The 24,172-nt window shown below is 38.8% G+C and overlaps 4 protein-coding genes and 1 long non-coding RNA gene across 7 annotated transcripts; 2 read left to right on the forward strand and 3 right to left on the reverse strand.

Annotated features, from left to right (window-relative positions):
- Nucleotides 1-138: 138 nt before the first annotated feature.
- Nucleotides 139-8,270, reverse strand: LOC131103166 (ER lumen protein-retaining receptor 2). The gene is made up of 5 exons (XM_058049197.2): nt 8,002-8,270; nt 5,492-5,592; nt 5,163-5,321; nt 3,509-3,761; nt 139-1,031 (listed from the first exon to the last, which is right to left on the reverse strand). The coding sequence occupies exons 1-5, from the start codon at nt 8,090-8,092 to the stop codon at nt 997-999; spliced, it is 639 nt and encodes a 212-aa protein (XP_057905180.1). The 5' UTR covers nt 8,093-8,270; the 3' UTR covers nt 139-996.
- A 1,358-nt stretch (nt 8,271-9,628) lies between these two features.
- Nucleotides 9,629-11,475, forward strand: LOC131103517 (immunoglobulin superfamily member 6). Of its 3 annotated transcripts, XM_058049849.2 has the most exons (6): nt 9,647-9,821; nt 9,905-10,231; nt 10,507-10,607; nt 10,674-10,721; nt 10,900-11,016; nt 11,094-11,475. In XM_058049849.2, the coding sequence occupies exons 1-6, from the start codon at nt 9,770-9,772 to the stop codon at nt 11,145-11,147; spliced, it is 699 nt and encodes a 232-aa protein (XP_057905832.2). In that variant the 5' UTR covers nt 9,647-9,769; the 3' UTR covers nt 11,148-11,475. The 3 variants fall into 3 exon arrangements, with proteins under 3 accessions (XP_057905833.2, XP_057905831.2, XP_057905832.2); XM_058049850.2 differs by lacking the exon at nt 11,094-11,475 and having other exon boundaries at nt 9,629-9,821; nt 10,903-11,084; XM_058049848.2 differs by lacking the exon at nt 11,094-11,475 and having other exon boundaries at nt 9,632-9,821; nt 10,900-11,084.
- Nucleotides 11,476-12,059: 584 nt separating this feature from the next.
- On the reverse strand, nt 12,060-18,711 carry mfsd13al (major facilitator superfamily domain containing 13a-like). Its single transcript, XM_058049845.2, has 7 exons — nt 17,835-18,711; nt 16,341-16,655; nt 15,843-16,271; nt 15,608-15,762; nt 15,460-15,543; nt 14,235-14,378; nt 12,060-13,648 (listed from the first exon to the last, which is right to left on the reverse strand). The coding sequence occupies exons 1-7, from the start codon at nt 18,042-18,044 to the stop codon at nt 13,507-13,509; spliced, it is 1,479 nt and encodes a 492-aa protein (XP_057905828.2). The 5' UTR covers nt 18,045-18,711; the 3' UTR covers nt 12,060-13,506.
- Nucleotides 18,712-18,863: 152 nt separating this feature from the next.
- cdr2a (cerebellar degeneration-related protein 2a) lies at nt 18,864-23,860 on the forward strand. Its single transcript, XM_058049847.2, has 7 exons — nt 18,864-19,327; nt 19,977-20,089; nt 20,607-20,755; nt 20,832-21,011; nt 21,651-21,935; nt 22,019-22,259; nt 22,937-23,860. Exons 1-7 carry the CDS (start codon nt 19,249-19,251, stop codon nt 23,195-23,197), a joined length of 1,308 nt encoding a protein of 435 aa, XP_057905830.2. The 5' UTR covers nt 18,864-19,248; the 3' UTR covers nt 23,198-23,860.
- LOC144901861 (uncharacterized) lies at nt 19,630-24,085 on the reverse strand. The gene is made up of 3 exons (XR_013629982.1): nt 23,962-24,085; nt 22,990-23,149; nt 19,630-20,077 (listed from the first exon to the last, which is right to left on the reverse strand). It is a non-coding gene; the product is annotated as an uncharacterized LOC144901861 (long non-coding RNA).
- Between the last annotated feature and the right edge of the window lie 87 nt (nt 24,086-24,172).

The following is a 24,172-nucleotide window of genomic DNA, read 5'->3' on the forward strand; positions in this document are numbered from 1 at the left end:
CATGCCTTGCGGAGGGAATATATGTGTATTAGTATCCCCACATGGTGCAGGAAGTAGGTTACTTTTGTTTGGATAGCTATTTTGCATAAGCAACAGATTCTAAAAGCGATTAGAATAAATCCACGCAAACACTCTATGGTGATTCTCATAAAATCTTTAATGGAGGTGATATCATGCAACAAAAAAAAAGGCCCCAGAAAACAAGTTTAGGAGTAACCAACCTTGCTGTGAATATTTGCCGTGATTATCTCTACTTAGCAAAGTGATGGCAAAATGCAAACCACTAATGCAAACGACACAAGCAGCACATAAAATGTTTTATAATTTGTGTTCTAGTATGGAAGGCATCAGGTTTGACTCACAACTGATGCTTTTTTTTTTTACAAATCGTTGGAATTCCAAATTCATTAGACAAGAGAAAAGCATTGCTGTGACTTAGTTGGCGGCTTCTGTCATTATAAAAAAAAAAAAATTATAAACCAGACGTGATAAGGTCAAGTATTACAGCATATGCATACAAAATAAAAAATACTGAGAAAAGAAATTGGACATAACTGTCATCAGGCACTCTTTGTCACGTTTTTGAATAAGACTGTACATTTGTGCAATCCCTTGCCAAGGTTCTTGCCCCGTTTGTGAAAGATCTAACAAAAATAAGCGTATGCACCTCATGTGGGGGGGTGGGGTAGTGGTGGGGGGGACTTCGGCATATATGAACAGCAATGCAAAGAGGTTTTAAGGCAAGAACGCTGAACGAAGAAATCCGACGAACGTTGGAATGACCTTGTTTCAGCTCCGGTGTTGGTGGGCGTTGACCAGTTCCATCGGCGATCATCAAGAAGACTAATAGTGTTTTTTTTCCCTGTTAAGTTGGCTCTCGGTCTCAGGCGTATTTATCCTTTTTGCTGGAAGCTCACGACATTCCGTGATTTGAATCTCGGCGCGCTCTGAGTCTGCTGCCGCTCGCCGCCGCCGTCGTCGCCGCCGCCAACTTCCTTACGCCGGCAGACTCAGTTTCTTGCCTTTCAACACTGAGAAGGAGAAGCACTGTTAGCATCAATCTCGCCGATCCAAAAGTTAACATTTACAAGAATATCTTCACGTTCAGAGAAAAAGTTCCAATTGATATCAGAACAGAGGTTAGTGTAATATTTCGTGAAAAACATCTAATGGGCATAAGCGTCAGAAAATTCCAGAGAAAAAAACTTGCACTCATTGACAAGTCATAAAATTTGGCAAATTTTTTAAAATGACAAGAATTAAGTCTAAAAATTTAGAGGGTTTTTTTTATGTTTTGAGAAAATGTATCGATATAATAAAATTGTAAAATTCTAACAATTTGTTCATATTCAGAGAAAAAAGTTTCATTGATATACTGTAAGAATAAAATCCTAGAAGTCTGACAAATTTTTTTTCGTTCCCACAAAAAAGTTGCATTGATAATAAAATCGTAAAATTCTAACAATTTGTTCATATTCAGAGAAAGTTGCATTGATATTATCGTAAAATTCTCAAAAATGTAATGTTAAGAGAAAAAAGTTGCAGTTATAATAAATCATAAAATTCTAACAATTCTTTTAATGTTTCAAGAAAAAAAGTTGCATTGATATAATAAATCATAAAATTCTAACAATTCTTTTAATGTTCCAAGAAAAAAAGTTGCATTGATATAATAAATAGTAAAATTCTAAAAAAAAAGTTTAATGCTCAGAGAAAAAAGTTTCATTGATATACTGTAAGAATAAAATCCTAGAAGTCTGACAAATTTTTTTCGTTCCCACAAAAAAGTTGCATTGATAATAAAATCGTAAAATTCTAACAATTTGTTCATATTCAGAGAAAGTTGCATTGATATTGGAAAATTCTCAAAAATTTAATGTTAAGAGAAAAAAGTTGCAGTTATAATAAATCATAAAATTCTAACAATTCTTTTAATGTTTCAAGAAAAAAAGTTGCATTGATATAATAAATCGGAAAATTCTAACAATTCTTTTAATGTTCCAAGAAAAAAAGTTGCATTGATATAATAAATAGTAAAATTCTAAAAAAAAAAGTTTAATGCTCAGAGAAAAACGTTTCATTGATATACTGTAAGAATAAAATCGTAAAATTCTAACAATTTGTTCATATTCAGAGAAAGTTGCATTGATATTATTGTAAAATTCTCAAAAATGTAATGTTAAGAGAAAAAAGTTGCAGTTATAATAAATCATAAAATTCTAACAATTCTTTTAATGTTTCAAGAAAAAAAGTTGCATTGATATAATAAATCATAAAATTCTAACAATTCTTTTAATGTTCCAAGAAAAACAGTTGCATTGATATAATAAATAGTAAAATTCTAACAATTCTTTTAATGTTTCAAGAAAAAAAGTTGCATTGATATAATAAATCGGAAAATTCTAACAATTCTTTTAATGTTCCAAGAAAATAAGTTGCATTGATATAATAAATAGTAAAATTCTAAAAAAAAAAAAGTTTCATTGATATACTGTAAGAATAAAATCAAATTGACAATTTTTTTTCGTTTCATTTTTTTGGGACCTGGTGTTGCCATCAGAGAATTGATGAAAAGCATTCATTGACATGATAAAACTGTAAAATTCTAAAAAAAAAAAAAAAAATTAATATTCAGTGAAAAAAGTTGCATTGATGTAATCGTAAAATTCAAATTTTTTTCATGTTCAGAGACAAAAGTTGCATTGATATAGTATAAGAATAAAATCATAAAATTCTGACAATTTATTTTCGTTCCCAGAAAAATGTTGCATTGGTATAATAAAATCGTAAAATTTAAAAAAATGTTTTAATGTTCAGAGAATAAAGTTGAATTGATATAATAATCATAAAATTCTATAATTATTATTTTTAATTAATTATGTTATGAGACTGAACCATTACAACCAAAAGTGTTATAGGGAAAGGTCAAGAGAATTAGTTTTATTCATAAGATTTCCTAAAGTAGTGAAAAAGGGTGTTAATCCATTTTTTCTTGTCCCGATTCTCCTGTTATTGGAACAGGCTAACGATGTTTGACTTCCTGGTAAAATTCAGGTTTTATTCTAAACGTAGAGCTTTAATCTTTAATCTGGTACTACCATACAAATTCATTTAAAAATTCTGATTTGTTTCTCAGGGACTGTAAACGTCTCTTGTGGTCTTATCGTAAATAGTTGAAATGTCAGATTGGTGAGAAGCGAGTCAGCATACTTGTTGACGTCATTCTACTGAGACTCATGAGAGACTGCGCTTTGACAATTAGCCATGCTAATTTGCTAGCGTCAATGAAAGCCTTTTTAGGACAATGTTGGCTTTGTGTAAATGCTGAGGATGTGGTTGGAAGCTTTGCAGAGATGCTGATAGTAAAACTGAAGCTTCTGTAGGACACTTTTCTACAGAAGGTCAGCCTGATGGAGCTGGAACCTCCTGATAGACCGACTGTTGGATCCATGCACTGCTTAGCACTCCTAAGCGTGACAACCACATCCCATGTTGGAGCCAAACCCACCTTTGGTGACGTAAAGGTAGAAGAAGTCGCAGTAGAGGACCGTCTGGACCACGCCGGCGACGATGGCGATCATGTCGAAGAATCCCTCAAAGTAGAAGCGCCAGATCCAGTTGAAGAGGTAGAGCGCCCGGTACAGGCCCAGACAGAACAGGTAGTGGGTGGTGATGGTCTCCGCCTCGCCCGTCTTGCTGATCATGAAGAGCTGAGGGAGGATGGCCACAGACTCCAAGTAGATGGAGAACGTCCACAGGATCTGAGGAACGCAAAGGGTGGGAGCACACGTTAACACCAGGAATAACAAGGCCATCAAATAACGACATAGGCAAGCTAACATGCTAACATGTACACACACACACATTGATTTTATTGTTTGTTTTTAAGGCGTTGAATGGGCTGGCCCCTAAATACGTCTTGGACCTCATTCTAATTTGTAGTCCAGCATGGTCACTGAGGTCCGAGGGCCAGATCCAACTGGTGGTGCCCAAGATGAGACCAAGACCGAGCCTTTTCTGTGGTTGGCCCCAAGCTATGGAACTCGCTCCCCTCTCAAGTAAAAAAGGCCACCACCAATATTTTACTGTCCTAAATGTCTTTGTTCTTATTTGATCTTTTAGTTCTTGATTAAAGTAAATTTGTACTTTTATTTATTTTTATTTTAATAATCTGTGTAGCACTTTGGAACCTTTAATAAAATGTGCTATAAAGTGGATTGGATTGGATATACATATACACATGCATATGTATGCAAACTCTGTATGCACATATGTATGGGCATACATATGCATACGCGTATGCATTCACATATATGAATACATGCATATATGCATACGTGCATACATGCATACATACATGCATATGCATTCGCATACATACATGCATATGCATTCGCATACATACATGCATATGCATTCACATACATACATGCATATGCATTCACATACATACATGCATATGCATTCACATACATACATGCATATGCATTCACATACATGCATATGCATTCACATACATGCATATGCATACGTGCATACATACGTGCATATGCATACGTGCATACATACATGCATATGCATACGTGCATACATACATGCATATGCATACGTGCATACATACATGCATATGCATTCGCATACGCGCATACATACATGCATATGCATATGCATTCGCGCATATATGCATACATACATGCATATGCATTCGCGCATATATGCATACATACATGCATATGCATTCGCGCATATATGCATACATATATGCATTCGCATACGTGCATATATGCATACATACATGCATATGCATTCGCATACGTGCATATATGCATACATACATGCATATGCATTCGCATACGTGCATACATACATGCATATGCATTCGCATACGTGCATACATACATGCATATGCATTCGCATACGTGCATAAATACATGCATATGCATTCGCATACGTGCATACATACATGCATATGCATTCGCATACGTGCATACATACATGCATATGCATTCGCATACATACATGCATATGCATTCGCATACGTGCATATATATGTACACACATACATATACACATGTATATGTATATATATATACACTTTTTATATAAAGTAAAATGAAAAATTCTATTTTTGAAAAAGTGTGAACTGGTCAGAGCAAACGTACCTCCAGCGGGGAATAGTCATGGTTGATGAGGACAGCCAGGCCGCCCACGGGAACAACCAGGAACTCCACCCTGAAGCTGTCGTGGTTGCCGTCGTAGGTGGCGCGGAACTTGGCGTAGATCAGGTAGACTGTGGCGTACGCACATCCGATGTAGATCACCTGGAGAACATCATCATCATGACAATACATGGATGCTGTGCAAATACTGAAGAGTATGCCCCCCCCCTCTGCTGGGTGGAGGCCAGTATATCATAATACCTCCCCTGCATATACTAGTTTCATTTCTCTGTATGCAACCTTGGTGGAAGCATCGTTGGTACTGGTCTTACCTTCATGCAGGTGTTATAGAGCGAGATGAAGGAGGTGAGCAGGTCCAGGTAGCGTGTGGTGAACACTATGGCAAAAAGGATTTGACTCTTTCCAGAGATCCCTGCAAAGAAGAGCAAGACAAACTTAGCCATGTGTGATAAAGACAACCCTTTGCCTTAGTGAAGGGCACCACCTCATGGCGATGCTCGTTACTACTTTCCAAGGACACAGATAGTAGTAGCTACAGATAGTAGCATGACTAAGGATTAGCATTATACTAACATGGAGCTGCTGTACTCTACTCATATGATGGCAATGATATGCTGTTTTTATAAGCATGTACTGCAAACATGCTAGTCAAACATCCTGTATACAGCAGAGTAGCGTTCTAATACGGTCTTGAACATTATTAGAGCCCTGTACACATGACATAACACCCCTATAGTCAACTTTAAACTCCTATTACCTAGGGCTGTGCAATATATAGATATTTCTAAAATGTAATAATGATATCAAAAACAAGTATATCGATAAAGACTAAATTTGATGACTCGTGTTTCAAGATGACGCCGCCCAAGTGGCAGCTCCATATTTTTCGGAGAGTTTTTTGTGTTTAATAGTGCTTTATTTGTACCTTCTACATTGTTTACACCCAGGAGTAGCTTTTAGCTTTGAGCCAACCTAACCCTTCGCCACAACGAGCGACCAAAGATCCCCGCAGTGATACAAAAGAGGAGCGGCTGCATAGTGCAGTATAATCCATATTTACCATCCGTCCGCAAGCTCTCTCCCCTGCAAGATGCAAAAGCTCACGGCGCTAACCCGGCTACAGAGACACTACCACGAGCCCATCCTTCTAAACTTACTGTGTGGAAAAAATATCAGGATATATATATATTCCTATATATGTATAGCGATACTGAATCTAAATACATCAGGATATGAGTTGCAATAAAGGTCTTCTGGAGATGTGGACAGGAAGTGACGTTGGGGGTTCAGAGTTGAGTTTTAGCTGGATTACAGCCACAACAGTAGCATGTTATGATCATTATTATTATTATTATATTATTGTGCATGCTGTAAGTAATTTAAACCTGCAATAAATCACCGAACAATTACTGACACCTAGTGGCCAATGTCAAAGACTACAATGACAATACATTACTTGAATGTGTTCATTTAGCCATCTTTATGATAGGCAATGCTGAAATTATGCAAAAAATACATCATATTTGCTTGAATATGGCCTACACAGTGGCGAAGATTTGTGTAGAGTGAGTCGTCTGGGATAGGCTCCAGCATACCCACCAAATATACTGAGGACAAGCGGCATAGAGAACATTTATGAAATAATAGGCTGTATTCAATCACAAAACGGCATGATATATTATATTGTATTAATATATATTTGAAAAACAATTATATTTTGAAGTCTTCTATATTTGCAAAAGCACTAGTTTGAAGATCCTTTAGAAGAGTGCTCTGTTGTTTTAAGGACGTACAGTATTCTCCAAACCAGGAAATTAAAACTGCTGTTTTTAAGGAAGTACTGAAAAAACACTAGCCAAAGATCTTCTATAGTACAGGAGCACTTTGCTGTTTTTGAGAATGCACAGAAAAAACACAAAGTCAAATTATTTATACTAGGGGAGCAACACTGACGTTTTTAAGATGTACAATACTGTAAAAATAGATCCTTAAAAACAGCTATTTCTATCCACAAACTATTTAAAGTATGAGAAGAATGTGCTTCCCTCATCGACTAAAAAAGTGTGTTACGGATTAAATAAGATGTCTCCATCTTACATGATACAGTACAGGATATTTTAACTGTTAAAGATTCTAGCTTAACCTATCATGACCTTTTCATTCAAATGCTAGCTCTAAAACTCTTAGCTCGACAATACTAGAAACCTTTATCGTTAAAGCAGATAATGAGTGCAATAATTGACGTTATCAATGTTTGTGCTGTGGTCAATAGACATCCAAACTGTTGTGCAGAGACTAGTTAGCATGCTAGCTACTTCCGTAGCGCCTTCCAGAACGCCACGTCAGACACCAAGACAGCACAAATCAAACACCGAGCGATCAAACAACAGGAATAGAGGATTGTGCTGGGGCGATGTTTAGAGTAGGATAATTATGCAAATGCAAAAAAACGACGGCAAATGTTTCTCTCCAACTTACGCAACCTTCTACTGATCAACAACACAACATACTCTCAAATCGCAGGTCAAACTCAAAACCTCCAGCTACTAAAAACCTAATAGACCATTTAATCAAAAATATGTTTTACATACAATTGGCTCAAGTGACGGTCCACTTAATTTACTAAGTTACTGCTATCTTTATTATTATTATCCCAGGCATGCTAGCCAGCACTATGCATACACGAATGAATGGGTAGCTAGCTTGGTTAGCAGCTTGCTAACAGTACATAGCGTAATGTAGGGGTCCACCACGTGAACAACAAACATGCACTGTGCAACAATTGGGCACAAAGGGTCGATGAAAGGTTGCTAGAACTTACCCGCACACGACCTGCTTTTCCATATCTTCAGTAGCAGGATGATGATAGCTGCCAAGTGAGACAGGTCTCCTGTCAGTCGGAAGATGTTCATAGCTGCAAAAATGTGCTGCGCAAAGCAGATATACTTCCTGCTCGAAAAGTGTACTTTGTGGCTTAAAGTCCTGTAGCTTATCTACTTGTATTTGCTAGCAAAAAGGGGCTGCAAGGTCCTCCCGGGCTTGAAAATATGGCGAGAGTCGGTGCAGGTCGACGTGGAAGGGGGCGTGAATGCAAAACAGAGTGGGATTCTGATTGGATACCTATTTGACTGACAGCGGGATATGTCCCGCCTTCTAGCTGCGCTTAAGGGGCAGACCGGAAGGTGGTATCAGGGTCCACAAATTCTGAGTTGTGTATCTAAGTACAGAAAGTAAAAGTAAATTGTGACTGTTAGAAAATACTTACAACTTTAGAAATATTCTAGCATATTAATACAATACTTTCACTGTTACAATACTACACGTTTTAGCAATACCCATGTTTTAGCTGTGTATAAACGAATGAATGTTGTATTTTCATGTATCTTTTACTGTTTACTTGCTTTTATTCAACTCCATTATTGTTATTTTGAAAAACGCTATACAAATATAATGTATTATTATTATTATTTCAGAATATCAGCTTAGAGGTGTTAGATGCAGACAATAATTGTAAGTTAAAGGGGAAAAAACATCAAGTGCATGTAATTGTTAATAAAATGTGCTTCTCTTTTATTTATGTTGAGCTATGTTGTATATTTTTTTTATGATAAATTTAGGTTGGAAAGACTAGCAACAGTCTTTCATTGTGTTTTGAAGAGGCAGGTTCCAATCCAATCCACTTTATTTATATAGCACATTTTATAAACAGAGTTTCCAAAGTGCTGCACAGACTAGTAAAATAAAAAGTAAAAATAAAATACAATAAATAAAAAGGTACAAAATGAATTTAATCCAAAACTAAACGATCAAATAAGAAATAAAATAGTAAAATAGATATTAAAATATTAAAAACAAGAAGCAAAGCAATAAAAGTATAAAAAATAAAACCAATTAAAATAAAAAGAAAGAACTAAAAGACTATACGACTCAATATGAGTTAAAAGCCAAAGAATAAAAGTGGGTTTTAAGATGAGACTTAAAGCTTTCAATGTTGGGGGCCTTTTTTTTTTTTACTTGGAAGGGGAGAGAGTACCACAGAAAAGGCTCGGTCTCCCCTGGTCTTAAGTCTCGTCTTGGGCACCACAAGTTGAAGCTGGCCTTCGGACCTCAGTGACCGCGCCGGAGAGTAAATTTGGATGAGGTCCGAGACGTAATTAGCAGCCAGCCCATTCAACGCCTTAAAAACAAAGAATAAAATCTTAAAATCAACCCTAAAGCGAACAGGCAACCAATGCAGCGAGGCCAGGTTGCCCCCGCCAGCCAATCACAGGCAACCATTCACACTCACATTCATACCTATGGACAATTATGAGCCGCCAATTAACCTAGCATGTTTTTGGAATGTGGGAGGAAACCGGAGTACCCGGAGAAAACCCACGCACCCACCTGGGATAACATGCAAACTCTACACAGAGATGCCCAAGCAGAGATTGGAACCATTCCAACTCAATTGATCCAAATGAAGTTACCATATTGCGAAGCTTGCTGAAAAAGCGGAAGGAAGTACTAAATGTTGTGCAAGTGGAATTTACCCATTTCCATCACCTCGTGCACAGAATCATGAGATCATTCAGTGTCGGTCTACAGACATGGTGCCATTGTTTTGGCTCTCTCTCTTTCTCACCTGCCTTCCACTACAAGGTATGTGCTCTACCTTTGCAGATACATCATCTTCAAGCGTGGACAATGGAGCTATAATTGAATTTGCCAATCTACTTTATTAGGTGTTGCACAACTCCAAAGCTGTCTATGGCAACCCAGCAATGTGATCGTTCGGGAGACGGGACAAGATGGCGAGATCTGGTGCCGTGTCCATACCAACTGCTCAGACAAGGGTCTACATTACCAGTGGTTCACTTTCAGACGCAGAAGTCACATTCGTCTCAACTTGGACGCCACATCTCACAAGTACAGCCTCCAAGGAGCAACTTTACAAATAATGTCCCTCAACACCAACGACAGCGGGATTTACTACTGCGCCGCAGTTTCCCATGGAGAACCGAGACCTGGGGGTCAGCATGTTGGACTGGGAACAACTCTTGTTGTTCGGGGTAAATGTTTAATGTTATTATTTTCAGGCTTTTATAGGGCAAGGAAGCATACTTGGTCACTAGTATCAATTAATCAACAAAGATATATAATAATAGTACAGTATCATACTGGTAAACAGACATTTTGAAATAACTAACAAAAATCAGGGCATATTTTGGACACACTTGGCTTACATCTAATTTAAATATACAGACAATTAACTCACATTAATAAGTTGGCCAAAGCTGGATTTCAGATTATTTAAAAACCAAAAAAAATGTTCTTATGCTTCCAGAAAAGACCAAGCTCATGGTGGGGCACGTTCTGTTGTGGTTAACATTTGTCCTCTTGGTCATCTACAGCTTGACAACAGTGACGCTTATCGTTCAAAAGAAGGTAAACCATTTTGAAGTTATGCCATAAAAGACACTATAAGTACATACGTGACACTGTGTGTTTCAGTGCGGCTTCAATATATGGACTTGTAGACGACTATACAAAAGTGACAAGGTCAGTTCTTTTCGGTTTTTATGCTTGGGTTTATATTTTTAGAACAAAAGTCGAAGCAGGGGGGAAACACAGAACAGGAACAGGAACAGTTTTTTGTTCATTGCCACATCATAATTCCTTTTCCCACAGCACCATTTACTGTAAGACGCCTCATAATGTGTAATTCGCTCCCAAACAGCAGAAGAGCAGCAGAAATAAAACGACAATATTCCGGGATGTGTTGCATGAGATGCGTCACAGACGTGATTTGAAGAGAAGCAAACGGGCCTCCACGAGAAACCCCGCACCGGTTGAGGTATGGTTGTGTTGCAGCATGTTGAGTCAGGACATATTGAGTAAGCATCTCAAATGAGATTTTTTTTTTTTTTTCAGACGACATCTACCGAGTGGAACAACACACCTGACGACATTTATCAAAATGTATAATTGTCTCTACATAATTGTACTTTCAGTTCTGACGTTTTTAGGAATGTAATGCAAAAAAGAACATTATGACAGATAACTAAGATATTTATGAAAGGGGTGTCCACCAAGCAGAAAAACTGAAAATTATTTTTACAATATGCCTTACATGGCGTTGCTTTAACCCGTTCTTAATTGTTTCAATGGTTATTCCTAATTCCCAACATATCATATTTAAGTGACAAATCCTAAAAACTCATTGACCGTATTGTACCTGCATGTGTGTGACAAAGAAGGGAGCAAGAGTGTGAATGGTAATGTCATTATTTTTTTAATAAAATACTTTCTAAGCCAAAAACTATTTTTCACTTGGAAATTTGGTCCTTAGAAATGTCCAAAAAAAGGCACATTAATTGCAAAGATTTACATGATATGTAGTACTGTGCATATAGCATACAAAGGTTATAATATCACCTTTAAAAAAAAAAAAGTCAAGAATTAACATTGAAATTGACATTATATTTACAAACAAATTCACTGTTACAGATTGACGGTCTTATTACAGAATCAAAACAGCAGCACCTATGGAGGCACACGTTAATCAAAACGTAGAGCAAGGGTCTCAAACTAAATTTACCACAGGGCTGATACCTCACGATACGGTACAATATGCAATGCACGGCTCACGATAACAATATCTTCATACTAGGGATGTTCCGATGAGGGTTTTATGCTGCCAATCCCGATATTCCATGAGTGAAATTGGCTGATACCAATACCGATCACATACAGGCAGTGTAAATGTTTAAATGTACTACTGGCTATAATTAGGGGGTGACCAGGTTTTTTTTTCTTGTGAGCTACTTTTACAAAATGAAAATGGCCAAGATCTACTCAGCTTATTTCAAGCTATAGCTTATTTCAAGCTATAGCTTATTTCAAGCTATAGCTTATTTCAAGCTAAAGCCAATACGCTTGCAAAGTCCTTATCCAATGTTGTCTTATCCACGCTGTTCACACTTTTAATTTATCAATGTTTGCGTGTCTTTACGTTCTTCGCCAGAGTATTACGCGCCATTTTTTTTTTTACGACATGTAAAATGCTCACTGGACTCACTGACATGGAACAATGACAGAGGTGTATAGTGGCTATATTGTTATTATAGTATATATTATGCCATAGTTCCCCCCTCATAAATTTTACTCCTACATTAATTTTATCTACATATTTCGATTCCTTGACCATGAAAACATATTATTAGCACATGGATTCATAATGATATTAATATTAATGCAGTAGTTAGTCACAAAAATGTAATTTTCTATAATGGCTCTAGCTGCCTATAGCTTTTGATGATACAACAAATCTGTTGACACACCATTTTTTGTGGAGTTAGTATATGGACAAATGGTCCAAAAATGGTCCAAATTTGAAATGTTAAAGAATAATTAAAAAGATTCCTGGATCCAAATGGTGATCCTAATCACCAGCAAAATTTTATCAGTTCTTCCATATCTCATTTCCGACTATTCCTGAAAATTTCATCCAAATCTATTCAGAACTTCTCAAATTATTTTGAATGCAAACGGACAAACACATACAGTAATGCTGGCTAAAACATAGACTCTGTGATGTGCTTGGCGGAAGTAAAAAAAAAAAAACGATACAAGCGACTCGATAATCCTTGATAGTCTGGTTTAATATTGCGATATTTGGATATATAGATATTTTGTCACAACCCTTATATGGAGTGATGCCAGCTCCCAGCATGCATTATGGTAATTGGTTTGTTTGCTAATTATTCCCCATAGTAGTAGTTGCGCCTATTGACTAACAATAGGCCACATTCAACCACGAAACTGCGTTTTAGTTTTTTTTTGTGTGCGAGAGGCACAAAGAGGTGATGATGCAACTCCACAATAGAAGAGATAATGTTTGGTGCAGTTTTAAACCAAAAAAACAACCACAAGGTGGCAGAAATGCATTTTTCTAAGAACTAGGCCTGCATCTCTTCCATTGAAATATAGCTGCACAGCAACCAGGGAGTGAGAAGGCATCAGTCAGAATCATCAAAAATGGCTAATGAGAGGGATGGCTTTTGAAAAATGGCTAGGATTCAATGAGTTATATAATAAAACCGTGATAGCATGAAGCCGCTAAATTCAAACCATAATAAAGCAAAGGACAACTGTATTGTGTGAGTAATGGTATAAATTCATTGCATATAAAGACTACTTCCTTACGGAAATTAGCGTTGTGGTTTGTTTGGGTTTTTTAACCCCTGGCAGGAAAGCTCAGAATGTAGACCCCATTAAAAGCAAGGATCTACTGTACAGTAATATCCCTTGATTATCTTACATATACGTACATACCAAAGTTAAATTAGCTGTCAATGTACTTGCTTTCGACCGTGTGACTGTTGCGTATGGAAAAGGGTCTCCAAGCCATGACTTGAACAGCCGCGACACACATGGGCACCGCACACACCAAGTAGAACATGACGCTGTGGAGGTTCTCCAAGGCTCTACAAAAGGAGAAATTTGCTGAATAAATAACCCTCATCTTGGAATCCGGGATGGTCTTCTGTCGTCCTTAAGCCGAATTGGTGCAGGTCAATGAAAAATTAACATTTCTTAACAACTCATCCAAGCAGGACTTGGACTTGTGATTGAGGAGCGTTCAAGCATAAAAAAAAACAATGTTGTTCTGACAACATTTTAGTTTGATGATTTACAATGAGCTGTAGTCTTAACTTTCAAGTTAATCAGGCTTGCTGGGTGAGTGGTGCAACATGGAGGCAAAAAGTTGAACTTGTGAGAGAAATTTCAAGTCAAATTGTCATTTTTAGTCTAAATAACGGCGCCAAAGGATTCAATCAAAGGATTTTTTTTGTAGATGTTTATATCAACCGGACATTAGGCCAGATCTAAACGCTTTTTCCAGGCCTCCCTATTCATTTTCATTGGTGTATATAATTTTGTTTTGTTTTTGTCATCGCTGCGTAAGCATTTTGCTAGCACAATAGTGCAACTATACAACAAGTACGAACAAGATGTTCTTATTCATTCGTATTGTTCATTATTGAGCGTTGAGGATGATGGTGTATTTACCTTGGATCTAACTCGTTCTTTGGGTCTTTCAGCTCTTCATAGCCAAACTGGTTAAGGATGTTAATCACTATCATTGGCGCCAGAGACTGAGCAGGTTTTGTGAACAGGGCGTTGGTCCCAAACACCATGGAGGAAAGAGGGGAGCTGGAAAAACAACAGGATCACTTCCTTGTTAGTGTTTTTTCAAATGTCATTAGCATACATCATCAAATCAAACATTCGACCAGAACCTGTCATCAAAAAAGTCAAACAAGTCTAGAAGAGGCAACATAAAAATTCTGAAATAATATATGGCTGTAAACATCCTTGCTATAAGCATTACTGATAATAAAAAAGTTAGTTAAAGTACACGGTAACTAATACAAATTTATTATTATATTTAAATGTATTAGGGATGTCGGATATTGGCTTTTTAGCTGAAAACCAATATGCCCATTATCGTGCAATTCTCCAATACCGATATGTGTAATATGACGTATACAACACATATGTTGTATACAGCATTTAAAAAAATATTTTCATGATCGGGGGGGAAAAAAAATCAAATGCTGATATCAACCGATATCGCATTTTTAGGCCGATAATTATCGGACATCCCTAGTAATATATAAATAATTATAATAAAATAATTATAATAATTTTAATAATTAAAATATAATATTAAAGTGTATTAGTTGTGTATTAACCTTTCTGAGTTGGAGCATCGCTGATTATAAATTTTCTGTTAAATTAAACAATTTAAAAATAAATTAAAATTACTCAAATATATTACTTAAAAATGACAAATAAAATTGAAAAATATTAATGATAAATGTTTTTGTTTTCTATAATTTTTTTAAAAAAGTAGCACAAAGTAAGAGACATGCTAATCACGTTAATGAAAATAGCACAGGTTTTACTAAAAATATTAAAAAAGTAAAAAATAAAAATTTATGAAAATAATTATAATAGCCAAGCAAAGGATTTATTTTGTGTTATCCTTGACTAAAACCTTCCTAGTTAAAGCATTACAGATGATAAAAAAAAAGTAAACAGGACCTAAAAATGCCTTCAAAAACAAAGCTAAGCTAGTTAGAAGGCTGTGGACCTGAGAAAGAAAATATTGACCAACTTCAAAAAGTGGTTTGTGTTTTAACTTCTGACAATCATCAACAGCGACCTGGGGGTTCTTAAGAGTAAATAAGTCGAGATTAAGTCTGCCACATAAAGGAAAGGAAGCGCTTACCTGCGCTGGTATTTTTGCATGTCTTTATCAATGATATCTGCCAGCGGCAAACCAAAAAGACTGAAGGCCGCTTGGACCAAGACCCTGCAAAAGGACCTGGTTAGAAAGCAACCTAGCAAGGTAATAAATACAAATAAGTTATACTTACATGCTCATGGTGAGGAACAACGCCAGGATTCGATAATGTTGCCAACCAAGCGCTAGCATGAACGCCCCCATTGCCACCTCCAAGTAGAAGGTGTACAGAATGATTCTGTAGTAGCCGAGACCATGCAGCAGTCTCTCACAGCTCAATATTAACAACTGGAGAGTACATAAATGATTGGGATTTTTTCAAAAATTATCATGTCGTGCTCATAAAACGCTTCAATGGCAGCCAATACCTGTGGACAAATAAATCCGGCTCCGTACATGATACTCTTAGCGAGCGATGAAAGCACGTCTGGGGGAATGAGGTGCTCTGCAAATATCATAGTGAAGTTACTAAAGAAAGCCAGCATGAAAACCTGGAAGAAGTTCATGAACACAAAGAGCCGGAAGTCCCTGTTGATGAGGATTTGCCACGTCAGCGTTTTCACCATGGAGAAGGAAACTGAAAAGCTTTTGGGGGAGCGATCACAGCACTCCTTTTCATCCATTTGGAGTCCCTTATCGTCGAAGCGGCTCTCGCTGTGGAGGCCCGTGTAGAGCATGCAGCAGCAGCTCAGGATTGCGATGATGACAGAAAACGCTTGGAAAGCTGCAAAGTCTTCCATGTTTTTGGACAGCATGCCACAGAAGAGGACGCTTGACGAACCGAGCAGCGACGCCACCTGCGCAAAAGAAACACACGCCATGAGAACTAATAAGCAGATTCATCGTTTTTTCAGACAACACCTGACCTGGCTGTATTTGATGAGTCTCAATCGGTTCTGATGATTGCCGGAAATCTCGGCAAACAGAGCGCACTGAGCCAGCAGCACAAACGTGAGCATGGCGTCGAACGCGCACAACGCCGCCATCAAGTGGAAGCCACTTAGCCAATCACCGGGTTCATAGTTCCTCCACGGGAACCAGGCAATGAGGAACGCCAGCGAGTAAAGTGGGGCGCCGTACAGGATGGAGAGACGCCGATGAGAGCAGCAAGGCACCTTTGAGGTATCTTGAAGGTATCCGAAGAGAGGATCGTTGATGGCATTCCATAGCATGTACACCACCTGTGAAGAGGGAGGCAGTAGTATTACTTCATTAGTAGTAACAACATGGTTAATAATACTGCAGGTCTTTCCTTCCTGCAGCTGTCAGACTGTACAATAAAAACTGCTCAAAAAATCCTGTACAACAGGGGTCTCAAACTCAATTTACTTGGGGGCCACTGGAACTCGGGTCTGGGTGAGACTGGGCCGCATCAGGTTTTAAAAAAAAATAAAAACGCATTTACTAAAAACAAAAAAAATGTTTAAACTTTGCTTTGGTTCCAATTTTCTACAAGAAAAGCTCTGATAAAACATTCCACTGTTCTCAAATATCTTACTTTTTATTTTTCTACACAAAATAAGATGACAAATAAATAAACAAATCAAGAATAAAGAAAATCAATCAGTAATAAATAAATAAATATAATAATAATAAAACGGCAAATAATAAAAACCACAGATAGTTGGTGGGTAGACAAATTATTTTTTTCAGATTAAAATTAACAAAGCATTATTAGAGCCATGACAAAACACGACTATAGTCACATTTGTACTCTTTTTATTTACAACAAATTGCGCAACTGCAGGGTCTTGAGACACATGCTAACTCGCAAACTAGAGAGCTACCGACCTAAACGGTAGCCTTCAAGTTATTTCCTTTAAACTTAAATAGCCAAAAACTTACCACTTCCACACAAATAGGGAGTATATCTATCAACAGTTATTTAACCTTTAACATGAACATTAATCAAACGTAATAATTTTTTCTGGGTACATGATACCATACAGCATCCATATCAAACTTGCGCGGGCCGCACTAACATTAAACTTTCATATCAAGGCGGGGGCCTCAAACTAGTGTCCTGCGGGCCACATTTGGCCCGCGGGCCGCGTGTTTGAGACTCCTGCTGTACAATAACCGTCCAATAAACCTGATTTGGTCAATTTGTATTACACTGATTTTGCCCTTTATCTGCTTGTGTGTGCTTTGTACTCTTTTAGCTTCGTCCCTTTGATATTTAACAAAACAAGAACTGTCTCAGTTTTGTGATATAGGTAAAAAACGCATATTACTAGTATGGCAGTCAACATCACCTATGCTATTTAGGTGACTGAAATTGAGAAAATGCACACAAATGCAGAATGTACCTATTTAGAAACTAATTTCTTATTGACTCATAATAAAATAGCTGTGCTTACCTGTGATCGATGGAACGCACCTTCTGATATCTTGTACTTGTTGATAAAGAGCTTGACGTAGTAAAAGCTGAATATATTGTTGATCATGCAAGATCCTAAAGTGGTCATGGCATAGGCCAGAGCCGCGGGGTCGATTCCCATGCTGCTCATGTGTCGCGCTAGTTTGGTGCGGCCACGCACACCTGAGGAACCTTTCACCTCCACCGCCATGACGCTGAGGAAGTAGCACTCTCCAAAAAGTCAAAAAATGTGTATCAGTTTCACATTTTCTTCGGCATTTTGTACCTGTAGACAGTAACAACTTTTCGAAATCAAGCTACAAAAAGTACTGCCCTGTACATGGTGTTAATAGTGTCGCCGTCGTACATGTACAGAATCCTGTAAAACACGATTTGAGTGCACTGTGTTGTGACGCCAATGAGTCGGTCAGCCTCCGTGGAATGATTGGGGCAAATACTTCGTATTTGCTTCCGTATTATACCATGGGCGGGTTTGGCCGCCATGATGGAAAGCAGAATCCGGAAAGAAAACAAACATGACCTCGGTACATTAATTGCTCGAACAGAGACCGGATGTGTTACTTTTCTACACAAAGACGGGTGTGTGTGATAAAGATGTTGTACATTTATAACACTAGTGGTGTGTGTGTCTATCATGACGGACTTTCAGCTCCATGCCACACTCTTTTCCATTCATTTGTGTTGGAATCGTTCATCCTACTTTCGCTAAACAGTTTATAATGTGCATTGCCGCCACCTTCTGGTAAGGAGTTGTTCTATTCTAGCTCGGGATTGGTGGAGAAGCACACCAATAAGCTCGGGTCCGGAAATGACGACATGAGCTGTGCATGTAAACCAAGAGGGCGCGTATTTTGACAGGGTAATGCTGTCCCAAATCTATTACTTTCGTTGCGTACTGAACCCCCAAATATTTCATTTCCGCTACGTCGCCTAGATGACGATGACTAAATTTATTTATATTTTTTAACTTTATTTTACCAATAATGTAGCACAGCGACGCACACTCACCCTTTGGGGCGCGGTGAGTGTAACATCCGGGTACTGACGGCTCACTGCATTTTTTTTAATGAGCTCATCGTAGTGCAAAGAGAGACAAAGCCGCAGTTTGTATCTTTAATCCAATACTTGGCCACTTTCTTGAAACGTACAATGCATGTTAAGAACTGTTTACAATCGTGATTGATTTGGAATGACCACTGTTGGTCTTATTATTTTCGATCGGTTGCCACCTAGCGGATGTTGTTGTGCACTACCGATGTGCCACGTTGCTGTTGTCAATACACAGACCGGAAGTAGTGGGGTTAGTAGTACTAGTAGCAGGGCGGAGAGCAGCTGACAACTTCTTCGGGCTACACCTGAGAGGCTGCCTGATAGGTGTGTCTTGTGTAAAAAAAATGCTCACCGACCGGATTTATGAGGACGATTTTGATAAGAAAGGAGAGCAGTGGTGCACCCGGCATGAACTCGAACACGGTAAGTGGCTGGGGGATGTCAATAATGCGGACGCAGCAGTCATGTTTTAGGATGACAATTATTCCCCTTGGTGAACTGTTTTATGTATGGAGTCTTTGAAAATGCATTCAATGACCGTTAAAGAGGATACATGACACTTAATCAGGCACATTTGCACAACAATTGAATGGTATCTAACATAATAAAGCACTTTTATGCTATTAATATGCATATTTTAATGTATTATCCTTTTTGGTTTGACAATATATTATTGCACATAATAACTTCCTTATTATTTTTTATTATTATTTCCTTATTAAATTATTTGCATTGGATGGTAAATCATAGAAAAGTGCAGTCCTATGTGAGTAATGCACACACAGGTTACTGCACATTATAATCCTAATGCAGGATTTGTGGCGGGGCTGTTGTATTACAGTGCATTAGTTTAATCTAGCTGCCCTGGATGAGCCGGGCACTAAGGCTTGTATCTAAAACATAATACAGGTTGATGCTAGAGGTTATTTGTAGGAGAATATCCACTCAGCTGAAGGAAGTATCCTAGCACACCTTATGTTCCTCTGATTCATCAGTGTGCAACAACAGGATGTGTGTACAGGATCAAGTTGTTTATGGTGTTTTAAAGTGTGTCTTTCCTGTGTTTGGACAGATCTCCATTTGGCCGCCAAGCTTGGGAAAACACTCTTGGAGCGCAACCGTGAGCTGGAGCAAGGGCTGCAGCAGATGTACTCCACCAACCAGGAGCAGCTGCTGGAGATAGAGGTGACACACACACACACACATACACACAAATACAAACACATGGCAGTTGTTGTTCCTCTTAGCAAGACAACATGTGATGTTGTGAATGAGACCATTCATGATACGCTCCATTGGCGAGTATTTCCACTGTAAGCGAGGTGTACAGTTCTTTAAGAGGATAAATAGAAAGAAAAAAAAACTAATCCAGCAGTCTGAGCCACCCAGCGCCGTGCACAAGATTTTTTTTTAGCTAATTATACACTGGAGCAGTTTTAAAACTTATTTAACACATTCCTGACTTCTATACCTTTTATTCACTAATTAAGCCAAATTCATTGCTAAAATGTTTCCTTATAAAAAGGCTACAAAGAACAGTCCTAAAATCTTGTACAAGTCAGTTTTAAAATGAACGGATCATCCCTAAAATCAGTTCTTATATCCCATTTCCGACAATACCTGAAAATTTAGTCCAAATCCATTAAGAACTTTTCAAGTTATTTCTAACACAAAAACATAACCTGAGCGTCCTTCCCTCCAGTATCTGTCCAAGCAAGTGGAGCTACTGCGTCAGATGAACGACCAGCATGCCAAAGTTTATGAGACGTTAGACCTGTCCACCAGGGATCTGGAGAGGGGCAACCAGAGACTAGCGCAGGACAACCGCCTGGCCCAGAACAAGATCAACAGGTCAGCGAAGTGTGATCCAAAGTGCTAACTTGGAACTGAGTCCTGACATTGTTCTGTTTTTTTTGACACTTTCCAGTCTTACTGACTCCATAGACGGTCTACAAATCCACATGGAGGATCTGCAGAACCAGGTGGAGGCACTCATCTCGGCCGGGGCGCAGCGAAACAAACAAGATGTCAACAAAGAGCAGCGACGTAACCTGGGAGCACAGAGCGTTTCCTGTCTTAAAGAGCTCTATGACGTGCATCATGACAGGTAGTGTGTGTGCGGTAAAAATAGGACCAAAAAAGGATATATTGGCAAAAATCAACAGTCTTAATTTATTCTAACGCCCACTGCTTGCTGACTGACCTTCAGGTCCCCCGTGAGCCTGATTAGCATTAATCCAAAGGAGTAGGAAGTTAATCCTCCCTCCTTTTCTCAGCATGGTGGTTGTATACTCTACAGTATGTGGAAAAAGGCTATTGTGACACACTTCCTGATTGATTCATTCATCAAGCAAAGGTCAAGCTAAAGCCTTTATGCTTTAAAAAGCTGGTAACAGAAAACAAGCGTAGTGGTGGTAGCGTCATGGTCTGGGGCTGCACAAATGCTGCCGGCACTGGGGAGCTGTGGTTCATTGAAGGGAAACGGGAATTCCAATATCTACTGTAACATTGGGAAACAAAGCATGGCAGCTTTGCAACATGATAATGATCCTGTGAATTTGTCTTGGAGATTAATAATCCATCCATCCATCATATACAGTACATCCAATATGACATCCATCCATCCATCCATCATATACAGTACCTCCAATATGACATCTAAATAATACCGCGATAAGAATGCTTGCTGAAATATGAGATGTGAGAGAGATATTTATATGAATGTTGTGCCTCTGTCTCGGCTCAGGTGTGTATATAACAATAGGCGACAAATGGAGGAACCCCGCTATGACGCCAACCCAGAAGAGGAGCACGCCACGCTTCTTCGCTCCATCAAAGCTCTGCAGGGTCAGTTAGCCGCTGAGAAGAGCCTGAGGGAGGCGGTGGAGCGTGAGAACGAGCTAACGGCCAAGGAGAAGCTAGGCCTGGAGCAGCGACTCGGCCAGCTAGGGGCCTGCCGGGCCAGGCAGGTGGAGCTGGAGGCCCAAGTGGAGAAGATGAGGCTTCTGTGGCGCGCCGACTGTGCCGACAGGTTGGCATAATGAACACAAAGCACATGCAGCAGAAGTGCTTCAGTATTGATTATCTGTACCTCTCTGATCCTGCCTGTAACAGGAAGCCTGATCGGCTGCTGCTGCCTGACACAATGTTCTTCACCTCAGAGGAAAAACCTGTAGAAGGTCAAAGCGAGACAGAGGAAGTGTACCGCCATCGGCCGAGATGTAACAGCGACGGCTCTGCGAGGGAAATGAGCACGGACGATCACGACAGGATGTGTGTGCGGCGAGCGGATGTGGTGAAACAAAGGGGCATTTCTCTGCTCAGTGAGGTGGATGCACAGTACAACGCACTGCAGGTTTGTAGGAGTGTTTTTGTTTAGACATAAAATTTGATGGACTGAACACCTTAGAAACGGCCAAGAGGTGCAGCGCTCAGCTAACGCTTATTAAATAAAAGCTTCATTTGATTCATTTTGAACGAATGAATGAACATGTAGGGCTGCACGGCGGTCGAGTGGTTAGCACACAGACCTCACAGCTCGGAGACCAGTGCTCAATCCGACCCTCGGCCATCTCTGTCTGGAGTTTGCATGTTCTGCCCGTGCATGCGTGGGTTTTCTCCGGGTACTCCGGTTTCCTCCCACATTCCAAAAACATGCTAGGTTAATTGGCAACTCCAAATTGTCCATAGGTATGAATGTGAGTGTGAATGGTTGTTTGTCTATATGTGCCCTGTGATTGGCTGGCCACCAGTCCAGGGTGTACCTCGCCTCTCACCCGAAGACAGCTGGGATAGGCTCGAGCACCCCCGCGACCCTCGTGAGGATAAGCAGTAGAAAATGAATAAATGAATAGTAGTCATGCCAAAATGTTGTGTTGCTGCTGGATGTTCAATATCGGAGTGATATGATAATTTTGTTTTCTTTTCGTAAAGATGAAGGTTTAAAACTGCTCATTTCACTGAAGACTGCTGTGACGACATCATGCAATGTATGCTTCAAAAGCATAAAAGATACTGTGCATGTCGTTTTAGGTGAAATATGACCAACTCCTACAGAGGTGTCAGCAAGCAAGTGTCGGGCTCACCCACAAGTCCGTCCAGACATCATGCGGTCCCTGCGGCAGCCACCGGCCCCGCCGCCACCTGTCCAGCTCCAACAGAGAACTCACAACGATGTCAGAGGAGCCCGAGTACAAAGTTCTCTTCAAGGAGATCTTCACGTGCATCCAAAAGACCAAAGACGACCTGCACGAAAACAGACTTCTCGTCAGTGACAGTTCTGATAGGATATGAATGTATCAGTGTGCTTATTAAACATGCACCAATCTGCTATTTAAATGCCACTTTGCTTTAGTCAGTCAGCACTGATCATTTTTGTTTGTGTGAAGTATTGAAAAATATGCAAATATTACGTCCATGCAGAAGAGTTTGTTGTGTGTGTGAGATTTGTGCAAAGAAAAAAAATGTTGGAATGTTGTAGTGGGAAGAAAAAGTATTGATTGAGAGAATTAGCATAGAGAACTAGTTGTTTTGTTTTTTTTGTACGGTGGAATTGTTTGCTCACCAAGTGCATTCCCAAGCACATGTAAGCACTTTAATGAACAGATTGTGTTATTTATTTTTCCACAGATGTTCAGTAAAGATGAAATGCTATTTATTGGGATAGAATGTTAGTTAATGTTGCTAAATGTGACAGTGGAATGACTTGAAATGTCTATTTTTGTTAAATCCTTAAAACATTTACGATGCAGACGTGAAAATGTGCAAAACAAAAATAAATCTAAAAAGTGAATAATCCTAACTCACGGTACAACAAGCAAATTGGTAAGTAAACATCATTTCAGATATTTAATCTACTTTATTTCCACTTTTTTGTGTATTTCTAATTTCATGTAATACCAACATTCATGTTTATCGGACATTACTAACAGAACAATGCAATAAAGAATATGAGAATTGAGCAATATGTTATGAAGTCGTGTCACTTTTATGATTACACAAACTCAGCCCAATGTTTGATATTCAGTAATTGCAAATTCTTGCTATATTTTACTCACCTTTGACGTAAAATAGAAGATTGCGAACCAGCAGGCCAATTCAACATGACCTCTGACGTCACAAATGCTCATTTGAATGAACTGCAGTGAAAACACACAAAAGAGAGACACATATTTCAAAGATGTCCAGGAAACATGTTTTCTTCCAATTGTTACTTCCTGTCTGCAAAGACCACGTGTCCTAATACTTTTGTCCATGTATGTGCTATGC

Source organism: Doryrhamphus excisus, linkage group LG16 (genome assembly GCF_037039965.1).
Source record: "Doryrhamphus excisus strain RoL-2023G ecotype Guam linkage group LG16, RoL_Dexc_Guam_v1.1, whole genome shotgun sequence".
Lineage (NCBI taxonomy): Eukaryota > Metazoa > Chordata > Actinopteri > Syngnathiformes > Syngnathidae > Doryrhamphus > Doryrhamphus excisus.